The sequence below is a fragment of the Epinephelus moara genome, chromosome 5 (assembly GCF_006386435.1).
Source record: "Epinephelus moara isolate mb chromosome 5, YSFRI_EMoa_1.0, whole genome shotgun sequence".
Classification (NCBI taxonomy): Eukaryota; Metazoa; Chordata; class Actinopteri; order Perciformes; family Serranidae; genus Epinephelus; species Epinephelus moara.
In genome coordinates this window covers 4,640,499-4,660,210 of record NC_065510.1, presented here as the reverse complement: position 1 = coordinate 4,660,210, position 19,712 = coordinate 4,640,499, and the positions used below count along the sequence as shown (strand labels likewise).

Here is a 19,712-nt window from a genome sequence, read left to right as displayed (position 1 = left end):
AAATCCAATGAAACAATCTGATTGGATGTTTGTTTGGCCGAACCAGCCTACTGAATGACAATGCAAGCTGGCGTGTTGACCTTCATTCATAGAACCAAGGCTACCTTCTGTAACCATCTGTTTTGGAGGGATCAGGTTGTTAGTTTGCTAGTTAGGTTGTTCATAAAGAAAACTTGTACCTTAAATTAGTATAAATTAACTCACTCCTCCTCAATCTATGAAAGATTAGATTCACTCTCCAAGGCAAATTGTGATTTGTGATATTGGGCTTTATAAATGAAACTGAATTGAAAATTGAATTGAATTGAATGTTTAACTCTTTAATGTTAATTCATGCTCATTTTACTTATTATTATTTTATTCCTCTTTGATGAGGCTTAAAGTTAGGACAGGCTTTTATAGTTAGGACTGGCTCTTATGGTTAGGACCGGCTCTTATAGTTAGGGCTGGCTCTTATGGTTAGGACCGGCTCTTATAGTTAGGACTGGCTCTTATGGTTAGAGTTGACACTTATATTTAGGGTTGGCTCTTGTAGTTAGGACTGCCTCTTATAGTTACGGCTGGCTCTTTTGGTTAGGGCTGACACTTACAGTTAGGGTTGGCTCTTATAGTTAAGGTTGGTTCTTATAGTTACGGCTGGCTCTTATAGTTAGGGCTGACTGTTATAGTTAGAACAGGCTCTTACAGTTAGGACTGACACTTATAGCTAGGGTTGGCTCTTATAGTTAGGGTTGACTCTTATGGTTAAGGTTGGCTCTTATAGTTAGGGTTGGCTCTTGTAGTTAGGACTGCCTCTTATACTTAGGGCTGGCTCTTACAGTTAGGACTGACACAGTTAGGGTTGGCTCTTACAGTTAGGACAAACTCTTATAGTTAGGACTGGCTCTTATAATTAGGACAGGCTCTTAAAGGTAGGACTGGCTCTTACAGTTAGGACTGACAGTTAGGACAAGCTCTTATAGTTAGGACAGGCTCTTAAAGTTAGGACTGGCTCAGGCTTGCCTTGGACCAGTCCCTAGTTAGACTGATATTTGCCTGGTCTGATTGGGGACCTCCTGTGATACACCAAGCTACTTTGTCCTTCTCTCTGTCTCTTCATTTGCAAACACTCATATCCTATTACTGCATATCACTAACTCGGCTTCTCCCCCACAGCTTTCGTGCTCAGGTTCAACAGGTTTTGAGGATTGTGGGTCGTGGCTGCGCTGCTGCTCTGGTCTGACATGACGCCTACTACTACTACTAAATTGAATTGAATTTCAAACTGAACAGTATTTTATGTTCTAAATGAAGGGATACTGTTTCCTGGTGCTTATCTATGACTCTGCCATTAACTATAAGATACAAGAATATACAGATGTGATCTACTACTCTGTACTGTCCATGCGGAGATCATTAATCAGGACAGACTTTGGCCTTGTTCGGACTCTCCATACCTTCTGAATCTTGTCCAGCCACTCTTTGTTGGACTGCAGTTCGGCCATAAAGGCTTGGTGCTTCAGCCACTTGCTGTGCAGGTTCCTGGCCTCGTCGTAGGTCATGTCCTGAGCTGTGAGCATCTTCTCATTGATCCACAGAGACAGCTGGACACAAACACAAAATGTTAGCAGGGATGTCACTAAAATCCTATAGGACCATATACATGCCGTGTCTTGAACCGCCTGGAAGACGCAAGGTCGGGCGCTGTGTGTGACTCCTGTGCCTTTTCTGTGCCAACTTTCAAGAGCCTGGCGACAGGTTGCGTCTGATGTTGCTAAGGAACCTTAACAAGTACCAGCCTCCTTTCATGCAATCCTGAGTGCAGAGCTGATTTTCTTCCTGTATGTCTGTGGGATAGATGTAAAGCTCTGACAGCTCTGCAGTAACATGATCAACTTCTCCTGCACATTTATCACACACTAATATTTTCTGAAGAAGGAAATATATCTATTGGCTGTGATTGGTTGTTTCTCATCACATGACACGTGGTGCGCACTGCTGCATTCCAAAAGTTGATCTCAGTTTATCTCAGGGCGCAGCTGTCACGTCCTAAAAAACAGCCGCTTAGAGACACATGCACATCGCGCTGGCATTTGAGCGTGCCTGCCGTGTGTCTACATTAAAAACTGGATTAGAGGGCACAAAAAATGCAGCATGTGAACGGCTGCTAAAGGATTCATCCTGTGAGCAGCAGGAATCGGATCAGTACATGTCTATCTGCCTCTGGACCAAAGTGTTGGACAGACTTCAGGAAATCAACCATTGAGTTAGCGAACACACAATGAAGTCGATGAGTGTGTTTTTGAGGAGTTCTGACCTCCTGGCAGTCCTGCAGGAACTTCTGCAGGTCTCTGTTGTCCTTCAGTCTCATCAATAGCTCCACCGCAGCCTCCCTGTTCTTCTTATGCCTGAAACACAGAGGACGAGGTCAGACGCCAATACATAAGGCACACTCCATGCAGTAACAGTAGAAGGAACTTATTACCTTCACAGGTAAGGCCGTGATCTCTGTGATCTATGGCGTTACTGTTCAAGTGAGCTCATTATCCACATTTAACAGTAGACTGTAGACTTTCCTTTTTGATGAAGCTTATAGTTAGGGCTGGCTCTTAGAGTTAGGGTTGGCTTTTACAGTTAGGGCTGACACTTACAGTTTGGACAGGCTCTTATAGTTAAGGCCGACACTTATAGTTAGGGTGGGCTCTTGCAGTTAGGATTGGCTCACATAGTTAGGGCTGGCTCTTATGGTTAGGGCTGACACTTAAAGCCAGGGTTGGTTCTTATAGATAGGGTTGGCTCTTACAGTTTAGGGCTGACTGTTATATTTAGGGCTGACACAGCCAGGACAGGCTCTTGTAGTTAGGGCTCACACTTATAGTTAGGGCTGGCCCTTATAGTTAGGACTAGCTCTTATAATTACAGCTGACACTTACAGTTAGGAGAGGCTCTTATAGTTAGGGCTGGTTCTTATGGAAGGGTTGGCTCTTATAGTCAGGGCTGGCTCTTATGGTTAGGGTTAACTCTTATAGTTGGGGCTGGCTCTTATAATTAGGGCTGGCTCTTACATTTAGGGTTATCTCTTATAGTTGGGGCTGACTCTTATAGTTAGGACTTGTTCTTTTAGGGCCATAATAGACTTGCCGCTTGATCAAACGTACACGTACACAATGCGCCATGTCTGTGTATATACTTGCTGCAGCACTACACAGTCAAAACGCACAATACTGGCGGTCTCCACTTAGAGCAGACAACAGAAATATAACCCAGAAATCGGGTAGTGTATGCCGGCATGCCGCATCCGCACCAGGTCTGTCAGCCTCTCTTCAAAAGTCTGTGCCATTGCTCTGACAGCGACTCCATCTGGTCTGATCTCACATTCACCATGTTCATTCGCACGAGCGCCTCTAGCGGTCATGTCAATGTTGCATCTCGCGTACGCCTCACGGTACCTCACGTTGAGATGTGCAGCCGACGCATCAAATGAACGCACATCACGCATGGCAGCCTTGATGCTGTCGTGTTGTTTGCAGCAAGTATATTACGGCCCTTAGTTAGGACTGGCTCTCATCATTAGGACTGGCTCTTATAGTTAGGGCTGGCTCTTACTGTTAGGACTGGCTGTTATAGTTAGGACTGGCTCTTATTTTTAGGACAAACTGTTATAGTTAGGGCTGGCTCTTATATTTAGGGCTGACTCTTCTTGTTAGGACTACCTCAGTCTTGGACCAGCCCCTAGTCTAACTGATATAGGCCTAGTCTAATGGGGGACCTCCTGTGATACACCAAGCTCCTCTCCAATTCTCCTTTTACTCGTTACGTTCATGTTCCATTAATGCTAACCCCCTATCCTACTAATTAGCTCTGGTTTTTAAGTGGTTCTGTTCAGGATTCTTGGAACCTTGGTGCTATCTCGCGAACCAGCCTGCATTTCCACCAGTTTTGATAACATTGATAACCTGCAAACTTTTGTTCTGTTCTTACATAAATTTGTTTTTACCTAAAAAAACAAGCATGGACCAACTATAAATGAGACCACTGCACGCTCTTTTCTTTTCCCTTTACCTTTAAAATATGATTCACCCACTGATGTCATCATGGTTCAAACTACAGGTCAAGGAAAACCTGCTATTTTTAGTTTCCAGGAGAGAACCAACTTTTTGGGTTCTAAACCTGTTTATTTTTGGGCGAAATGTTCTGAATGGTTCAAAATTAGGCGTGGGAACCGGAACAAACCCAGTTCCATGTTGGTTGAAAAGGGGTATGCATGTTTCTAACTCAGCTTCTCCGTCAGAGCCTATGTGCTCTCTTGTCTTGCAGGTTTCTACGGATTGTGGTTGTGCATGGATCGTGGGTCGTGGCTGCGTTGCTGCCGTGGTCCTGTCTGATGCCTACTACTACTGCCATTAAAGAGTTTATTTGGGCAGGGTTTTTCCTCATCAGCTGTGAGGGTCCAAGGACAGATGGATGTTGTACAGCCCTCTGAGGAAAATTGTGATTTGTGATATTGGGCTATATAAATAAATTTGACTTGAATTGAATTATAAAAAAAGTCCCAATAAGTAAAATGTCTGAAACGTGACCTGAAGCTGAGGTTTACCTGTCATCGATGGAGGCGACTCTCTCCTGAATGCGTTCAGTGTTGATGTTTCCATCACTGGCCAGCCGTCTGCCGGCCTCCACCACACTGTTGATCTTGTCCTCGTTGGCATCCATGGTGGTCATGAAGTCCTCCTGCTTCTTGATGGCGGCCTCGGCGCCCTCAAGAGTGGTGGGCATCTCGGTGTGAGCCAGGACGTACTCCTGTTGGGTGAGGACACAGGGTTCAGTACTGATACAGGATGTTTGTGGGACAGTGACATGCTGGGGTACGTTCATGCTGAGAATGATTCTGGAAGAAATGTCATTAAAATCATGAGGGTTCATTCTCTAGAGAGCAGGAATGGGATCTGGAAATTTTGTGCGAATTAACTAATTGTATCCTAAATGTAAAGCATCCCTGGGTCCCTTGAAAGGTGCTAAAACATGCAAGTTATTATCAGAAATGACTTGGCCCAGCATAGGCCCAAACTCAGAATTCAGGCCAAATAAACTGGCCTAATTCCAGTTGCAGACACTGTCATCACTGGATGTTATTAGATTCTGAGATCTGTATCTTGACTTGACATGTCTTCAGCATGAATTCATGGACACAGAGTCATGAACCTGCTGATAAAGACACAAGAGTGCAGTGAGGTGAAGCTTTAGCGTTTACCTGGTTGTTGAGGAAGGCCTCGGCCTGCTTGGTGTCCCTGAGGAACAGCTGATAGGCGTGGGACTGGGACAGTAGGTTCTGCCGGTTCTCCCACATCTTGTGCAGTTCGTTCCAGCCGGTGTCAAGCGCTTGGAGCCTCTGTCGGAGGAACATGTACTGCGCGTCCGTCTGGCCCTGCGTCACCATCTCCCCCATGTCCCGCATCTTCTGGTAGTCCTCCTCATAGTTCTGGATCTCGTTCTTGATGCCTTCATGCTGGGCCATGAGCTTCTCAGCCTCAGCCAGCGTGTTCGGCATGTCCTCCGAGGCGATGGCTGTCTGAGTGCGGGACAGCCAGGACTGGAAGTCATCCAGCTCACGCAAGAACTGCTGCAGTTTCCTGGCCTCACCCAGGGACTCCTCACGATTCTTCAGAGTGTTCTTCATTTCCTCCCAGACAGCGTTGATCTCAGCCAGGCGGCCTGTGATAGCCTTGGCCTGGTCAGGGTGCTCCTCTGCCAGCCGCTGGGCTTCGCCTCGCAGGTCACCCAGCTTGTCCTCAATGGCGGCTAGGTCGCGCTCCATACCAGTCAATTTTCGCTGCAGGGCCATGACCCCAGTAAGGTCATTGCCCAGCTCTTGGGTGGACTCGATGACTTTGGTCTTTTCTTTGATCCATGACTTGGTCTCGTTGCAGTCGAGGTGGTAGTTCTGCACACCCAGAGCAGAATTCAGGGACTCCTTCTTCTGGTCCACCAGATCGCGGAACTGGCTCCACCTATAAGTAGAGAAGAGGATCAGGTCAATCACACCTACAGTTTCATGGTGTTTACATTGAGGACAATGACTTTGTTGCATCTTTGTAATTTTTGTTATTCTTTGTGAGTTATTATATCTGCTTGTACCTGTTGTTGAGTTTGTCCTGCTGTGTCTTGATGTCCTTTTCGCTCGGGTGACCATTGTGCATCAGCTGCCGGGCGATCTGGTTTACCACAGCAACGCGAGACGCCTGGTTGTTCATCTCCGGCTCCAGACTTTCAAACCTGCAGAGGACATGGATCATATGAATCAGTTCTGGCCAAAAGAGATGTACCATCACCAACGTGTGTAAGGCATGTTGTAGTCCTACCTGTGCTGTATGACCTCCAGGTCCTCCAGTTTTTCAGGTATCTCCATACTGTTCAGCCACTGCTCCTTCTCATCAATCCAAACCTCACAGGCGTTGGCCTCACTGAACATCTTGTAGAGTGCCAGAGCATCCTGCAGCGCCTCCTTCCTCAGCTTCGTCAGTTCTGCCACCTCCTTGTAGCGTTCCTCGATGCCGGCCAGACGTCCATGCACCTCCTCTGAGTCAGCCTCCTCTTTAGGCAGTGAGGCCGCCTGCTCGTGGAGTGAGTCAATGACTGGCCGGTAGCTGGCCACCTCCGCCGCTGCGTCTTTGTGCTTCCTGACCAGAGCCTGGGTTGAGAATTCGTCATGGCCCGTCTCTCCACTGGAGACAATGCGCAAGGCGTCCAGTGTCCAGGCGTCAACATCATCTGCATCAGCCTGGAATTGGTGCAGTGCCAGAGCCTCCTCCAACCTCTTCTTCCTTACCGCTGCCAGCTGCTCCAGCGCTGCCCACTGAGCCTGCAGGTCATCGATGCGCTCCTGGATCTTAGTGGCAGCAAAGTGGTTGGCCTGCACCATGGCCCGGCCCTCTGCAATGGTGTGCTGGAGGTGGCCAGCGCGGCCGCTCATCTCATCCTCCAGGGCGCTCTGCTGGCTGAGGAGGCGCAGCACCCCTGTCAGGTCCTTGCCGTGCTCGACAGAGGACAGGATCTGCTCCTTCTCACGGATCCAGCCCTCCTCCTCGGCCATCTCCCAGAAGAATCTCCAGAGACGGCGAGACTCCTCCAGGCGGGCGCGGCGCTCGGCGGCCAGCTGGGTGAGCTCCTGGTAGCAGAATTCCAGGTGGGAGACCCGATCCTGGATGACCTGAGGGTCACAGGGCTTATAGCCTGGACAGGGAGACATTTACCTCTGTTATCAGCATTTAACTTCATTTCCAAAAGGTTTGAAATAATCTAGACCAGTGGTCCTCAACCAGGAGTCCTGGGACCCCCAGGGGTCCTTTAGAGAGTTCCAGGGGGTCCCCAGAGAAATGGGAATAGTTTATTTTTTATTATTTAATTCACTACAGAAGTGAGCCCAGTGTGGGTAAGAGTCATCCATCCATCCACTTTCATCCATCCAATTTCATCCATCCATCCATCCATCCATAGATCTATAATCCCTCCAGTGTGTTCTGGGTCTGCCCCGGGGCCTCCTACCAGCTGGACCAGGAGGATCCTGATCAGATGTTGAACCACCTCAACATGAAGGAGCAGCGGCTCTACTCCGAGCTCCCTCCAGATGTCTGACTCCTCCCCCTATCTCTAAGGCTGAGCCCAGACACCCTACAGAGGAAACTCATTTCAGACGCTTGTATCTGTGACCTCATTCTTTCAGTCACCACCCAGAGCTCATGACCATAGGTGAGGGTTGGGACGGAGATGGACCAGGAAATCGAAAGCATTGCCTTTTGGCTCAGCTCCCTCTGAACTACGATGGTCCGGCGCAGCTCCTGCATCACTGCAGACGTTGTGCCAAACCACTGATCCATCTTACGCTCTATTCTACCCTCACTGTGAACAAGACCCCGAGATACTTGAACTCCTTCTCTTGGAGCAGCAACTCTGTCCCAACCATTCACCTCCTCCACAGTTTCTCCTCAACTGTAGGTACGACTCTAAAATTTTGGTCTAAGAACTAAAATATTTTCAGGTCCCTGATGAGAAACTTTATCAAATGGGGGTCTGTGACCCGATGTGTATCATTTTATAAGTACTTGACACGAAACAGGTTGAGAACCACTGACCTAGCCTGCAGTCACACCCACTACAGAGAGAAGCACTGGTCTTATCAAAGTAAACTGCCTACCCAGTGTATCTGCTCCTTGTCAGGAAGTCACAGTGAAAAACAAGTAATGAATAAGATGAATCATGAATATGAAAAAACATCTAAAATTCAGACAGAATATTACAACTGAAGGACGAGGACAGATCATGCTGCATGCTGCTCACCGTCGTCGTTGACGGAGTACTTGGTGGCGTTAGTGCTGACTGCCTTCACCCTGTCTGCCTGGATGGCGATGTCAGCTTCCACCAGAGCGTGTTTCTGCAGCAAGTCCTCCACACCTAACAGATGCTTCCCATAATCCTGAGACAGCAGCAGCATCTGGAGACCAAAGGCAGAAAGAGACAAAGACAACCAAGAGTGATGATGGCAGCCATCAGCTTCCTCCCTAAATCCAAAGATAAGGACAGGATCACTTCAAGGACGCCAACAGTTACTTCCTGTTTTTGGTCTTTGGGTTAAACACATTCTGGACCTCTCTGTACTAGATGAACTGAATAAAAAACTGATTGTCTCTCCTGACCCTAAAATCTACCATGTAGGTTTGTTTGGTCAGTGTACCTTCATCTCGTCCATCCAGTCCATGATGTAGAGCATCTCCTGGAAGACTCTCTGCAGGCCCAGATTCATCTCCAGTCTCTGTCTGCGGGCCTTCAGCAGCTCCAGCAGGTACTCCCACAGCCGGATCACGTTGTCTTTCCTGGCCGTGATGCGTTTGATGTCGTGGTAGCGCTCCACCTCCAGCTCCTTCGCCACAGAGACCACGGCCTGGACACGCTCCTCGTACGCCGCAATGTCAGTCTCAATCGCCTCGTGCTTCTTGGTGGCCGCCTCGACGGCCTGAAGGTCAAAACCAAAGTTGTCCTGGAGAGAGAAAGCAGAGAATTCAGGAAACAAACAAATATTTAATTTAATTCTGTCCCTTTTTGGTCACAATAAGACCAGAATGTGATGTGATAGCAGGAAAAACACAGTTTCAGTTGCAGCTGATGCTAACGTGGAGCAGCACTTGGTAGCTGCTGCTGACTGTGCGCCTTCTCACCTGTGAAACCAGTCTCTGATTCTCGCTGAGCCAGGTCTCTCTCATGGCCGCCTTGCGGTCGAACCGTCGTGCAAGTTGTTCCAGTTTCTCTTGACGAATCAGCTCCGTCCTCAGAGCCAGCTCCCTCTCGTGTTCTGCCTTCTCCAGTCGCTCCCAGGCCTGACGACAAACACCACATCACCATCAAACACTTCTTAACAGAGTTATTATGAGCTGTCAGTGGCGTAAGGTAGTTACAATGGGCCCCAGTGCGTGCTATTATGAGGGGCCCTATTACGCCCTAGTTACAAGTTGTGGAGCACACACACACACACACACACACACACACACACACACACACAGTTTTAGGTGTATATATATTTTAGCAACAGTGTGTCTTACTGCCGCTTTTATATTACATCCACTTGCAGATACTTGATATTGGACACATTAGTATTAGACACGTAGTTTTTTAAATAGTTAATGTAGAGTAAGTTTATAATTTGTTAAAGATTGACACTGTTTTACAAAACCAGAAAGCCATGATGGAGATGGGTTTGCCTGCTAACTGCACCATGGACACTTTACTGACACTATGGACACTTTACTGACACTATGGACACTTAATGGACACCACATCTGTCTGCTGTCTGCTGTTTTGCACATACAATCACTTGCACTAGATGTGCTCCCTTTATCCACTGCTCATTTTCATTCACTGCTGCTCATTATTATTATTACTATCATTATTATTATTGTTATTTATCGCCGTTTCTTGGATTTTTGTACTTATTTGCATGCCTAGTTTTTTAAGTTTTTAAGTTTAAATTTTGAAATCGTTAATCTGACTCTTTCCCCTTGACTGCTGTAACACTAGAATTTCTCAATTATGGGATCAATAAAGGTGTATCTCATCTTATTTAGGGCATGTATGGAAAATAGCACCATTTTTGTTTTAATGCGAGTTCTTCTTTGAACACAGGCGTAATTCCAGGTGGCAGTCGGGCCCCTCCACCCCATGGGCCCCAGTGCAACCACACTGCCTGCACTGTCTATATTTACGCCCCTGCGAACTATGGAGTAACAGCTGCCGATTTTAACCTTACTGTTTCTGCTGAACGCATACAGACCAAACCAAAATCGAAACTGAAAACGAAACTGCAAATGCTGCTGGAAACACAGCAAAACGTCTCTACAAACACGCCCCACTTTGGTGGCACAATGGCTGCTGGAAATGCAAAATGTGTCACTAAAATATTTGATGGCACAAATGCTGCTGGAAACACAGCTGGAAACGCTGTGATGTGCCACTACAAAACACCATGTTTCTGTGGTGCAAATGTTGCTCAAAAGGATCCAAAACATCACTGAAAACGCTGCAACCTGTCAAAAAAAAAAAACCTACTCCATTTTTGTTGCACAGTGGCTGCTGGAAATGCAGAGAAACACTGCTGGAAATGCAGCAATATGTCATTAAAAAAAACACCCAATCTTGGTCACATAATTGCTGCCAGAAACCCTGGCGAACACAGCTGGAAATGCAGCAATGTGTCACTAAAGAATTCCCCTTTTGGTGAGACGATCCTATAAAACTTATCTGTCTGGAGGTGGAGCAGCTCTCACCTTGTTGATATCTGAGATGAGTTTTCCCTCACGGGGCATGTAGACCTTTTGATTGTTGGCTCTCATCTTACTCTGGATGGTGAACAGAAGAACCTCCAGGTTTCCCTTCTCTGTGAACCTGAAGACAGAAGAGAGGGACACAGGGTAAAAAGAGGTCAGAGGAGGAAGCAGAGCAGGTAGAGATGAAGAGGAGGAGATGGTACACAATGTGGTGATGATGTTGAAGGAGGTAGGTGTACGAGCTGGTCTTATATTTGAGTTCAGTAAAAGTTGTGTTTGATATTTTCAGTCAGTATGTGGAGTTCTGAAAATATGTTTTGTTGGATCAAAGTAAAAGGTGTAGGTTCTGACTTTGGAGGTTTCTCCACGGTTCGGTAGGTGTTGAAGGCCTGAAGCTGCTGCTGGACTCCGACCAGAGAGTTGGCGAACTTTCTGTTGTTGAGGATGATGATGGTCTGTTCGATCCACTCCAGCAGGTCTGAGGCCAGAGACTCGTACTTCTCGATCATCTTCTCCGTCTCAATGGCGTTATCCAACACCTGGATAGAAACAGCAGAGACATCAGATTGTGTGTGAACTCTGCTGAACTTCAGTCTGGACGTGAGCTCAACTGTTTCTTCTTTTATTGTTTTCAAAAATGTTCTTGTTGTGTTCCCTGGAACTGTCTCCAAATCTGGGTGAAGCCTGAACCTCCTGGTGTAGAAGACGACCTATCCACCTTGTCCGCTCTCGTCAGCTGTCGGTTGTTTAACTCATGTTTTTAAAGAGTTTGTATGTTCTTGTGTATTTGTGGGGGATTTCATGTAGTTTCATGTGAAGTTGTCTGAATATTTCATCTGGTAAAAAAAACAATCACTGGATGTAAACAGATATTTCTGATATTGATCCAGTGAATAGACGTCAGAGTCAACATTAATCAATAAATGTTCCCTGATCTTTGGTTTCAAAGGTTTGTTGGTGTTTGCATGTGTTTTCTGACCTTTCCGATTCGTTTGCCCTCCACCTTCAGAGCTTTCATCTTTGAGAAGTAGTGGTAGTACGTCACCACATAGGTGATGACTGACTTCTCATCAGGATGGTCCACGCTTATGTCTGCAATGCACAAAACAATGTTTAATGATGTATAAATTATTCTGTTTGACATTTTCTGTAAATGTGTTCACATCAGTAAAACAGCCGCTCTGACATGAACCTCTACAACAACCCAACATGTGACCTCCTGTCTCCAGTCAGGACCTCAGGAGCAACATGAACATCAACACTTCAAACACTGGTTGTATGTTTTCAGTCAGGTTTAGTTAAACTGGTAGTGTGTTGTTGAGTCACACGTCCATTGTCATCTTCCTATCCAGGTCCAGGTTTCGGGGGCAGCAGGCAGAGCAAAGTACTCCAGATGTCTCCTCAGCAACATTTTCAAGCTCCTCCTGGAGGATCTGAGGCGTTCTGAGTCTGCTCTGGGGCCTCCTACCAGTGCACGTGCCTGGAACACCTCTAACAAGAGGCGTCCAGGAGGATCCTGGTCAGATGTTGAGCCACCTCAATGTGAAGGAGCAGTGGCTCTACTCCTAGCTCCCTGCAGGAGCCCACATCACTGCTGACACCGCTCCAAAACACAGATCTATCTCACACTCCATTCTACCCTCACTTGTGGACAAGACCCTGAGATATTTGAACTCCTTGTCTTGGGACAGTAACTCTCTCCCAACCCAGAGGGAACAATCCACCAGAGAACCATGACCTCAGACTGGGAGGAGCTGACTCTGCAAACCACCCCAGGTCATGCTGGAGGTCATGGTGTGATGAAGTCAACAGAACCACATCATCTGCAAAGAGCAGAGATACAATTCTGAGATCCCTAAACTGGACCGAATGTGCCGAGTATTTAGACGCAGCTCTCACTTTGGTCATCAGATGGCTCCTAACAACAACTCTGGTACCCCATATTCCCACAGTAATCCCCACAAGACCCCTCCAGCAGCCCTGTACCCGACCTCCACACAACACTGAAAATGTGTGTCAGCCAAAACAGCCAAGCAATGTCCAAATACTTCAGCATCTCAGGGTGAATCTCATCCACACCGGGCACCTTGCTGCTGAGGAACTTTCGGACTACCTCTGAGACCTCTGCCAGGGATATGGAGGAGCGCTCCATCCCCAGTCTGGGTCTGCAGTTCTTCTTCTCTGGTGGTCACAGCTTGAGACAAGCCCTGCTTTCTCTTCCTGCCAGGTCTGCCAGAACTTTCTTGAGGCCAAGTCCTTTTCCATACCCTCCCCAAACTCCTCCCACACCCGGGTTCTTGCTTTGGTGACCACCACAGCTGTAGACCTTCGGGCCAACCAGTACCCGTCTGCTGCTTCAGGACATCCCCAGACCAACCAAGCCTCCTTCACTGGTGATGTCCATCAGTGAGTTCTGAGGTTGCCACCACCACAGGCACCAACTACATTCTGACCACAGCTCATAGCAGCCGCCTCCACAATGCAGACTTTCAACATGGACCATTTGGATTCGATTTACCCAACCTCCAATGGGAAGCACGAATTCTTCCAGAGGCAACAGTTTAAGGCCTCACGGACAGAAGCTTCAGCCAGACGTTCCCAGTTCACCCTCACTACACATTTGGATTTACAGGTCAGGTTTAGTTGAACTGGTTCAGTATCGTACCCTCTGGGTCCAGCAGCTTGGTGAGGCCCAGGTGTTGCTCTGCCAGGTTGAAGGCGTTCTGCAGGTTGTAGTGAGCATTGGATTTCTTCAGTTTGTCAAAGTCGATCAGATCAGGCCTGAAAACACACAGACACAACTTTATTGACACATTTAAAGTTTACAATAAATAAAGTTTGGAAAAATAAAAACTTTATAAAATCTAATCATGTCTGAACTGATGATGATGATGATGATGATGAAGGTGTTACCTGTGTTTGTGGATGAGGGCGTTGAAGGCCATGCCATCTCTCCAGCTGGTGCTGAAGTTGTGGATGTTCACGTTGGGATACCTGAAGAAATAAAGATCCAACAACTGTCACGTTTTAAAGGTTATAGTTACCACAGCAACAACAACAGCAACAGCAACAGCAGCAACAACAACAACAACAACAACAACAGTCCAGGTTCTCACCCTGCCGTCTTCATCTGACACCAGAGCAGCAGAGCGTCTTTAGCTGATCTCTTCTCTTTGTTGTCTTCAGTCTCCACACTGATGTCCTGAATCTGAAACACAACACAGCACCATCACACCTCCACCTGTTCCCCTGCTCATGCCTCCACCTGTTCACCTGTCACGCCTCCACCTGTTCACCTGTTCACACTCCACCTGTTCACCTGTCACACCTCCACCTGTTACACCTCCACCTGTCACACCTCCACCTGTTCACACTCCACCTGTTCACTTGTTACACCTGTTCACACCTCCACCTGTTCACCTGTCACACCTCCACCTGTCACACCTCCACCTGTTCACCTGTCACACCTCCACCTGTTCACCTGTCACACCTCCACCAGTTCACGTGTTACACCTGTTCACACCTCCACCTGTTCACCTGTCACACCTCCACCTGTTCACTTGTTACACCTGTTCACACCTCCACCTGTTCACCTGTTACACCTGTTCACACCTCCACCTGGTCACATGTTCACACCTTCACCTGTCAGGCCTCCACCTGTTCACACCTCCACCTGTTCACCTGTTACACCTCCAACTATTCACTTGTTACACCTGTTCACACCTCCACCTGTTCACCTGTCACACCTCCACCTGTTCACCTGTTACACCTGTTCACACCTCCACCTGTTCACCTGTTACACCTCCACCTGTTCACCTGTCTGACCTCAGATTCATCAGCTCTTGATGTTTTCAGTCTTAAACAGGTCAGTCCAGGACGGTGTGATGTCACCCAGGCTGGGTATCCATGACGACGGAGTGTATGAACGGTGCTGGACTTTAACCTGAGTGGTTTAATAAGTGACAGTGGGCGGAGTTATGAAGAATCATCATTTACTCTGTTTCTGAACTCGTCTCCTTGTTGCTGTGTGTGTGTGTGTGTGTGTTATCTGGAAGCGGAGGATGATGGTCCAGATGAGGCCCAGCGTCAGGCGGTGGTTCCCGTCCACAATGTCGTGGGAGCCCATGTTCTCCAGGTGAACCCTCTGTTCCTTTAGGAACTGCAGAGCCTTATCCACATTCTCCAGACAGTGGATCCTCATCCGACCTTTGGTGGGCTTCGGCTGGAGTCACAAGAAGGAGGAGGGGAGGAGGAGGAGGAGAAGAAGCAGGGAGGAGAAGAAGAAGAAGGGAAGAGGAGGAGGAGGAGGAGAAGGGAAGAGAAGAAGAAGAGGAAGGAGGAGGAGGAGGAGAAGGGAAGAGGAGCAGGAGGAGGAGAAGAAGAAGAAGAAGAGGAAGAAGAAGGAGGAGGAGGAGGAGGGAGGAGAAGAAGAAGAAGAAGAAGAAGAGGAAGGAGGAGGAGGAGGAGGAGAAGGGAGGAGAAGAAGAAGGGAGGAGAAGAAAAAGAAGAAGAGGAAAAAGAAGAAGAGGAGGAGGAGGAGACGAAGTTACGGAGCTGCAGTTCCTCTGACCCCCTGCGGGTGTCTCTGTGGTAAAACTCTAACTGTATTAAAGCTGTCAGTCTGAGGGAGCCCTTTCACAATAAAACACCCATAAAGACATTAGCCCAGCTTACACTTCCTGTTCAAGCCAAGAATTTCATACCATTATAGGGCTCAAAAGGGTGACGCAGCGCAAGTGGAAAAACCGCAACACATTGTGGGCTGAGCGGGCAACTGGAAAGTCTGTTTACATTGCGCGACGCTACGGTTGTGTTGTGTTGTTGTTCTTTTAGCGAATTAACATCACGTGCCCTTTCGAGCCCTATTCCTCCTCACCATTCTGTTAGCAGTTCACAGCTAACTCAAAGAAGAACAGCAGCTGTTAGCAGTTAGCTCACTCAAAGAAGAAGAAGAACATCAGCTGTTAGCAGTTAGCGTCTAACAAAGAACAGCAGCTGTTAGCAGTTAGCGGCTAACTCAAAGAAGAAGAACAGCTGTTAGCAGTTAGCTCACTCAAAGAAGAAGAAGAACATCAGCCGTTAGCAGTTAGCGTCTAACAAAGAACAGCAGCTGTTAGCAGTTAGCGGCTAACTCAAAGAAGAAGAACAGCTGTTAGCAGTTAGCTCACTCAAAGAAGAAGCAGAACATCAGCCGTTAGCAGTTAGCGTCTAACAAAGAACAGCAGCTGTTAGCAGTTAGCGGCTAACTCAAAGAAGAAGAACAGCAGCTGTTAGCAGTTAGCAGCTCACTCAAAGAAGAAGAACGGCAGCTGTTAGCAGTTAGCAGCTAACTCAAAGAAGAAGAACAGCAGCTGTTAGCAGCTAACTCAAAGAAGAAGAACAGCAGCTGTTAGCAGTTAGCGGCGAACTCAAAGAAGAAGAACAGCAGCTGCTAGCAGTTAGCGGCTAACTCAAAGAAGAAGAACAGCAGCCGTTAGCAGTTAGCGGCTAACTCAAAGAAGAAGAACAGCAGCTGTTAGCAGTACTGAGTGTAGTACAACGTGTAGTAGAGTGTGTAGTACCAGTCTTTCTCCTGAGAGGACCTCCAGTAGTTTGATGAGCATGCGTCCGTCCCTCAGGTCCATGTACAGGTCTGTGATTCTGCAGGACACTCTGGACAGGTGAGAGTTCACCCACTTAGTGAACGTCTTCTTCTGCACCGCCTCCCGCTCATCTACACACACACACACACACACACACACACAGCTGTTAGTCATCTGAAGGTCACACCAAGGTCTACTCACATAGACAGACACTGAGCATTGATCATTTTAATACTTAAACTACACCTTAACTACAGTTCCCAGGATGCTTCGGGGGGATGCTTTTTTCTGCTTCCTGCGTGTTCAGAATTACTGTTGTGTTTGACCTCTGACCCAGAGGAAACAGGAAGTCGTCAGCAGGAAGCAGCCGGTCTGATGAAACTTTTATTAACCATTTCCTGACAGTGATTTAACACATAAATACTTTTACCTCAGTCCACATCTGATGCAGTACTTTTACTTTGACTAACACCTCCTGTTGTACTGAGCTGTCATCAGTCATTCTGAAGTCCCGCCCCCTGTTTCCTGTTAACTCCAGACCCCGCCCACTGCCAGAAGGCATACTGATTATTAATCGATCAAGATCAATGTGTGACCTCTAAAATCAAACCCTGGGAAACTTCAACGATCTTATTTTGTTAGTTTTATTATTTTTCTGTGAGAATGTGACGGACGGACAGACACGCCTTCAAAATAAAAGTCTGTTCATAAAGTGAACGTACTTCACATTAAAGTTTCTATAATATTTATGAATATTCCTAAAATAATTTCTGTCATCACTCATGACTTTATCACCTTTATTTTGTAATAGCTGAACAAATTGTTACAAACTTTGTCTCGTCATCAATTCATCTGCAGGTTGTTTATGTTTATCAGCTGTTGTGTTGTTTTGTGTTCTTGTAAATAATAACTGAGGAGCAGCAGGAGGGGGTTTGTTGTTTCTTTTGCCCTGAGTTGCCTCTCAGGCTGCAGAGGAGGCCTGCAGGCGACACTCAGGGGTGAAGAAACACCGAAAACACCACAGCTGAGGCGTCGGTGGCTTAGTGGTAGAGCAGGCGCCCCATGTACAAGGCTGTTGCCACAGCGGCCCGGGTTCGACTCCAGCCTGTGGCCCTTTGCTGCATGTCACTCCCTCTCTCTCTCCCTTTCACACTTCACTGTCCTATCAATTAAAGGCAAAAAATGCCCTTAAAAATATCTTTAAAAAAAAAAAGAAAACACCACAGCTGATTTTTTTTTGACTCAATAATCTCCTGAAAATTTGTTAGAAATGAACCTGAATCAGAGATTAATGATCAGATGCGCTGCATGTGGCTCTGTGATGACGAGATCTGACCCGTTTTAAAAAGTCACATTAACAGTGACGCTGTGACATCACACAGAGCTCACAGTGACACAGGCTGTGAACTCCAAACCCACCAGACTCCATTTAAATAATCAGCCATTTTAGTGTGTGCGTGTGTGTGTGTGTGTGTGTGTGTGTGTGTGTGTGTGTGTGTTCTCAGGTCTGACTGAATTAAAGCTTTAAGCTTCTCTTCAAACCAAAAACTGAAATCTTTCCTGACACATCGACCCCGCTGCCTCAACTTTTACTGCAGCACAACATGATGTCATCCGGTCAGATGCTGCGTTAGCCAATCAGGGACACATTCCTGTTCATGAATGCTGCTGTTTACCTCACAATCACCAAGTTGTGACATCATCAACCTCATGAATCTGTTCTCAGATCAAATTTCAACTGGTGTTTAACCCTCTGAGATACTTCCTCTGTTTAAATCTAAAATATCTTCAAACTAATAAAATAAACACATTCGCTTCATGTGTTGATTTTAATGCAGCAACTGCAGAACGCCCATTCATCATCATCATCATCATCATCAGAGCAGAGACAACAGCACCTCTCATAAACACTCTGAAAGTGACCCTGCTGACAGGTTAACCCCTCACAGACACCTTCTTCTTCTCTTCTTACCTTGCAGCTGTTTGAATCGACCCTCAAGCTGGTTGTAGTTGAACTGCAGCTGAGTCGAGTCGGCCGACGCCCACTCCGCCTCCATCACCGCTCCGAACACTAATGCTAATATTTATACACACACCAGTCCAACACTGACGGATCCAAACTGCAGAGTTTCACTTTGTGACCCGCTCAGACTCCACCATGTTCTGCTGACGCTCACCGACCTGTCAGAGGTCCACCTGTGTTTCAGACGTTTTACCACTGCAAAACTACAGCGGAGAAAACTTTCCCAAAACCTTCTTTAAATCCAGATGAGTTTCAGTTCAGACTCTGAGAGAAAGAAAAACTTGTGTTCAGGAGGAAAAATTAATCTGAAACTGTGACAGCGACCCGAATGAGCAACGTCTTCAGACAGCTCAGAGAGACAACACAACAGACGACAGACGAAGACGTCCTCGTGTTTTCAGGAGGTGAAAGAAAAAGAGTCCAGAGGTCAACGCAGAGCGCGAGTGTGTGTTCTGTGTGTGTGTGTGTGTGTGTGTGTGTGTGTGTGTATCCGGCCCTGCCCAACACTCGAATCATCAGCAGCTACATGCTGCTCATTCTTCTTCTGCTGCTGTTGCTCTGATTGTTTTCTGTTTCCCTCCAACACACACACACACACACACACACACACACACACAATCTCACTCTCTCTCTGCAAACAGAGGGTGGAGGAGGAAACAGCCCCCCTCCAAAATAAAATACACTGTTAAACATGAAAAGGTGGGAATCTTAAATTCTTGGAATTCCCAGTTTTCAGTGGGATTAATAATCTGTAAATATAATCTATGACCCTGACGAGGTCGTAACCACTCAGTTTATTTCAGCATCAGTCAGAATGACCCTCACAGGAATGAAAACAGAAGGCTGAACAAACATTTCATTACTGTAACTGAAACGTGAAACATTTTGTTAATGAAGTTTGTGCAAAAAGTCTCAAATAATAACTGAAAGAAAGGGCAGACTCTTTCTGCTAATAACGTTAGCATGTTGTATTTGTGGGGTAAATGTGTCCAGATAAAGACAAATGTTTAATGTGTGTTTAATGTGTTTAACGAGTGTGTTTAATGTGTGTTTAATGTGTTTAATGTGTGTTTAATGTGTTTAATGTGTGTTTAATGTGCGTTTAATGTGTGTTTAATGTGTTTAATGTGCGTTTAATGTGTTTAATGTGTGTTTAATGTGCGTTTAATGTGTTTTTAATGTGTTTAATGTATGTTTAATGTGCGTTTAATGTGTGTTTAATGTGTTTAATGTGCGTTTAATGTGTTTAATGTGTGTTTAATGTGCGTTTAATGTGTTTAATGTGTGTTTAATGTGTTTAATGTGCGTTTAATGTGT

At 46.5% G+C, this 19,712-nt stretch overlaps 1 protein-coding gene across 50 annotated transcripts in view; it reads right to left on the bottom strand.

Moving 5' to 3' along the window:
* The window catches only part of LOC126389674 (spectrin beta chain, non-erythrocytic 1-like), a 187,156-nt gene that overhangs the window by 30,433 nt on the left and 137,011 nt on the right, over nt 1-19,712 (bottom strand). For all 50 annotated transcript variants that reach the window (XM_050043428.1, XM_050043452.1, XM_050043444.1 and 47 more), the window contains exons 3-19: nt 16,352-16,503; nt 14,842-15,012; nt 13,907-14,001; nt 13,704-13,784; nt 13,456-13,571; nt 11,770-11,882; nt 11,142-11,329; nt 10,791-10,908; nt 9,189-9,347; nt 8,708-9,010; nt 8,314-8,467; nt 6,339-7,209; nt 6,115-6,252; nt 5,231-5,987; nt 4,577-4,779; nt 2,297-2,387; nt 1,437-1,583 (exon numbers count right to left, since the gene is read on the bottom strand). In XM_050043428.1, the coding sequence (XP_049899385.1) occupies nt 1,437-1,583; nt 2,297-2,387; nt 4,577-4,779; nt 5,231-5,987; nt 6,115-6,252; nt 6,339-7,209; nt 8,314-8,467; nt 8,708-9,010; nt 9,189-9,347; nt 10,791-10,908; nt 11,142-11,329; nt 11,770-11,882; nt 13,456-13,571; nt 13,704-13,784; nt 13,907-14,001; nt 14,842-15,012; nt 16,352-16,503 (3,857 nt within the window). The remainder of the gene's footprint in view (nt 1-1,436; nt 1,584-2,296; nt 2,388-4,576; nt 4,780-5,230; nt 5,988-6,114; nt 6,253-6,338; nt 7,210-8,313; nt 8,468-8,707; nt 9,011-9,188; nt 9,348-10,790; nt 10,909-11,141; nt 11,330-11,769; nt 11,883-13,455; nt 13,572-13,703; nt 13,785-13,906; nt 14,002-14,841; nt 15,013-16,351; nt 16,504-19,712) is intronic.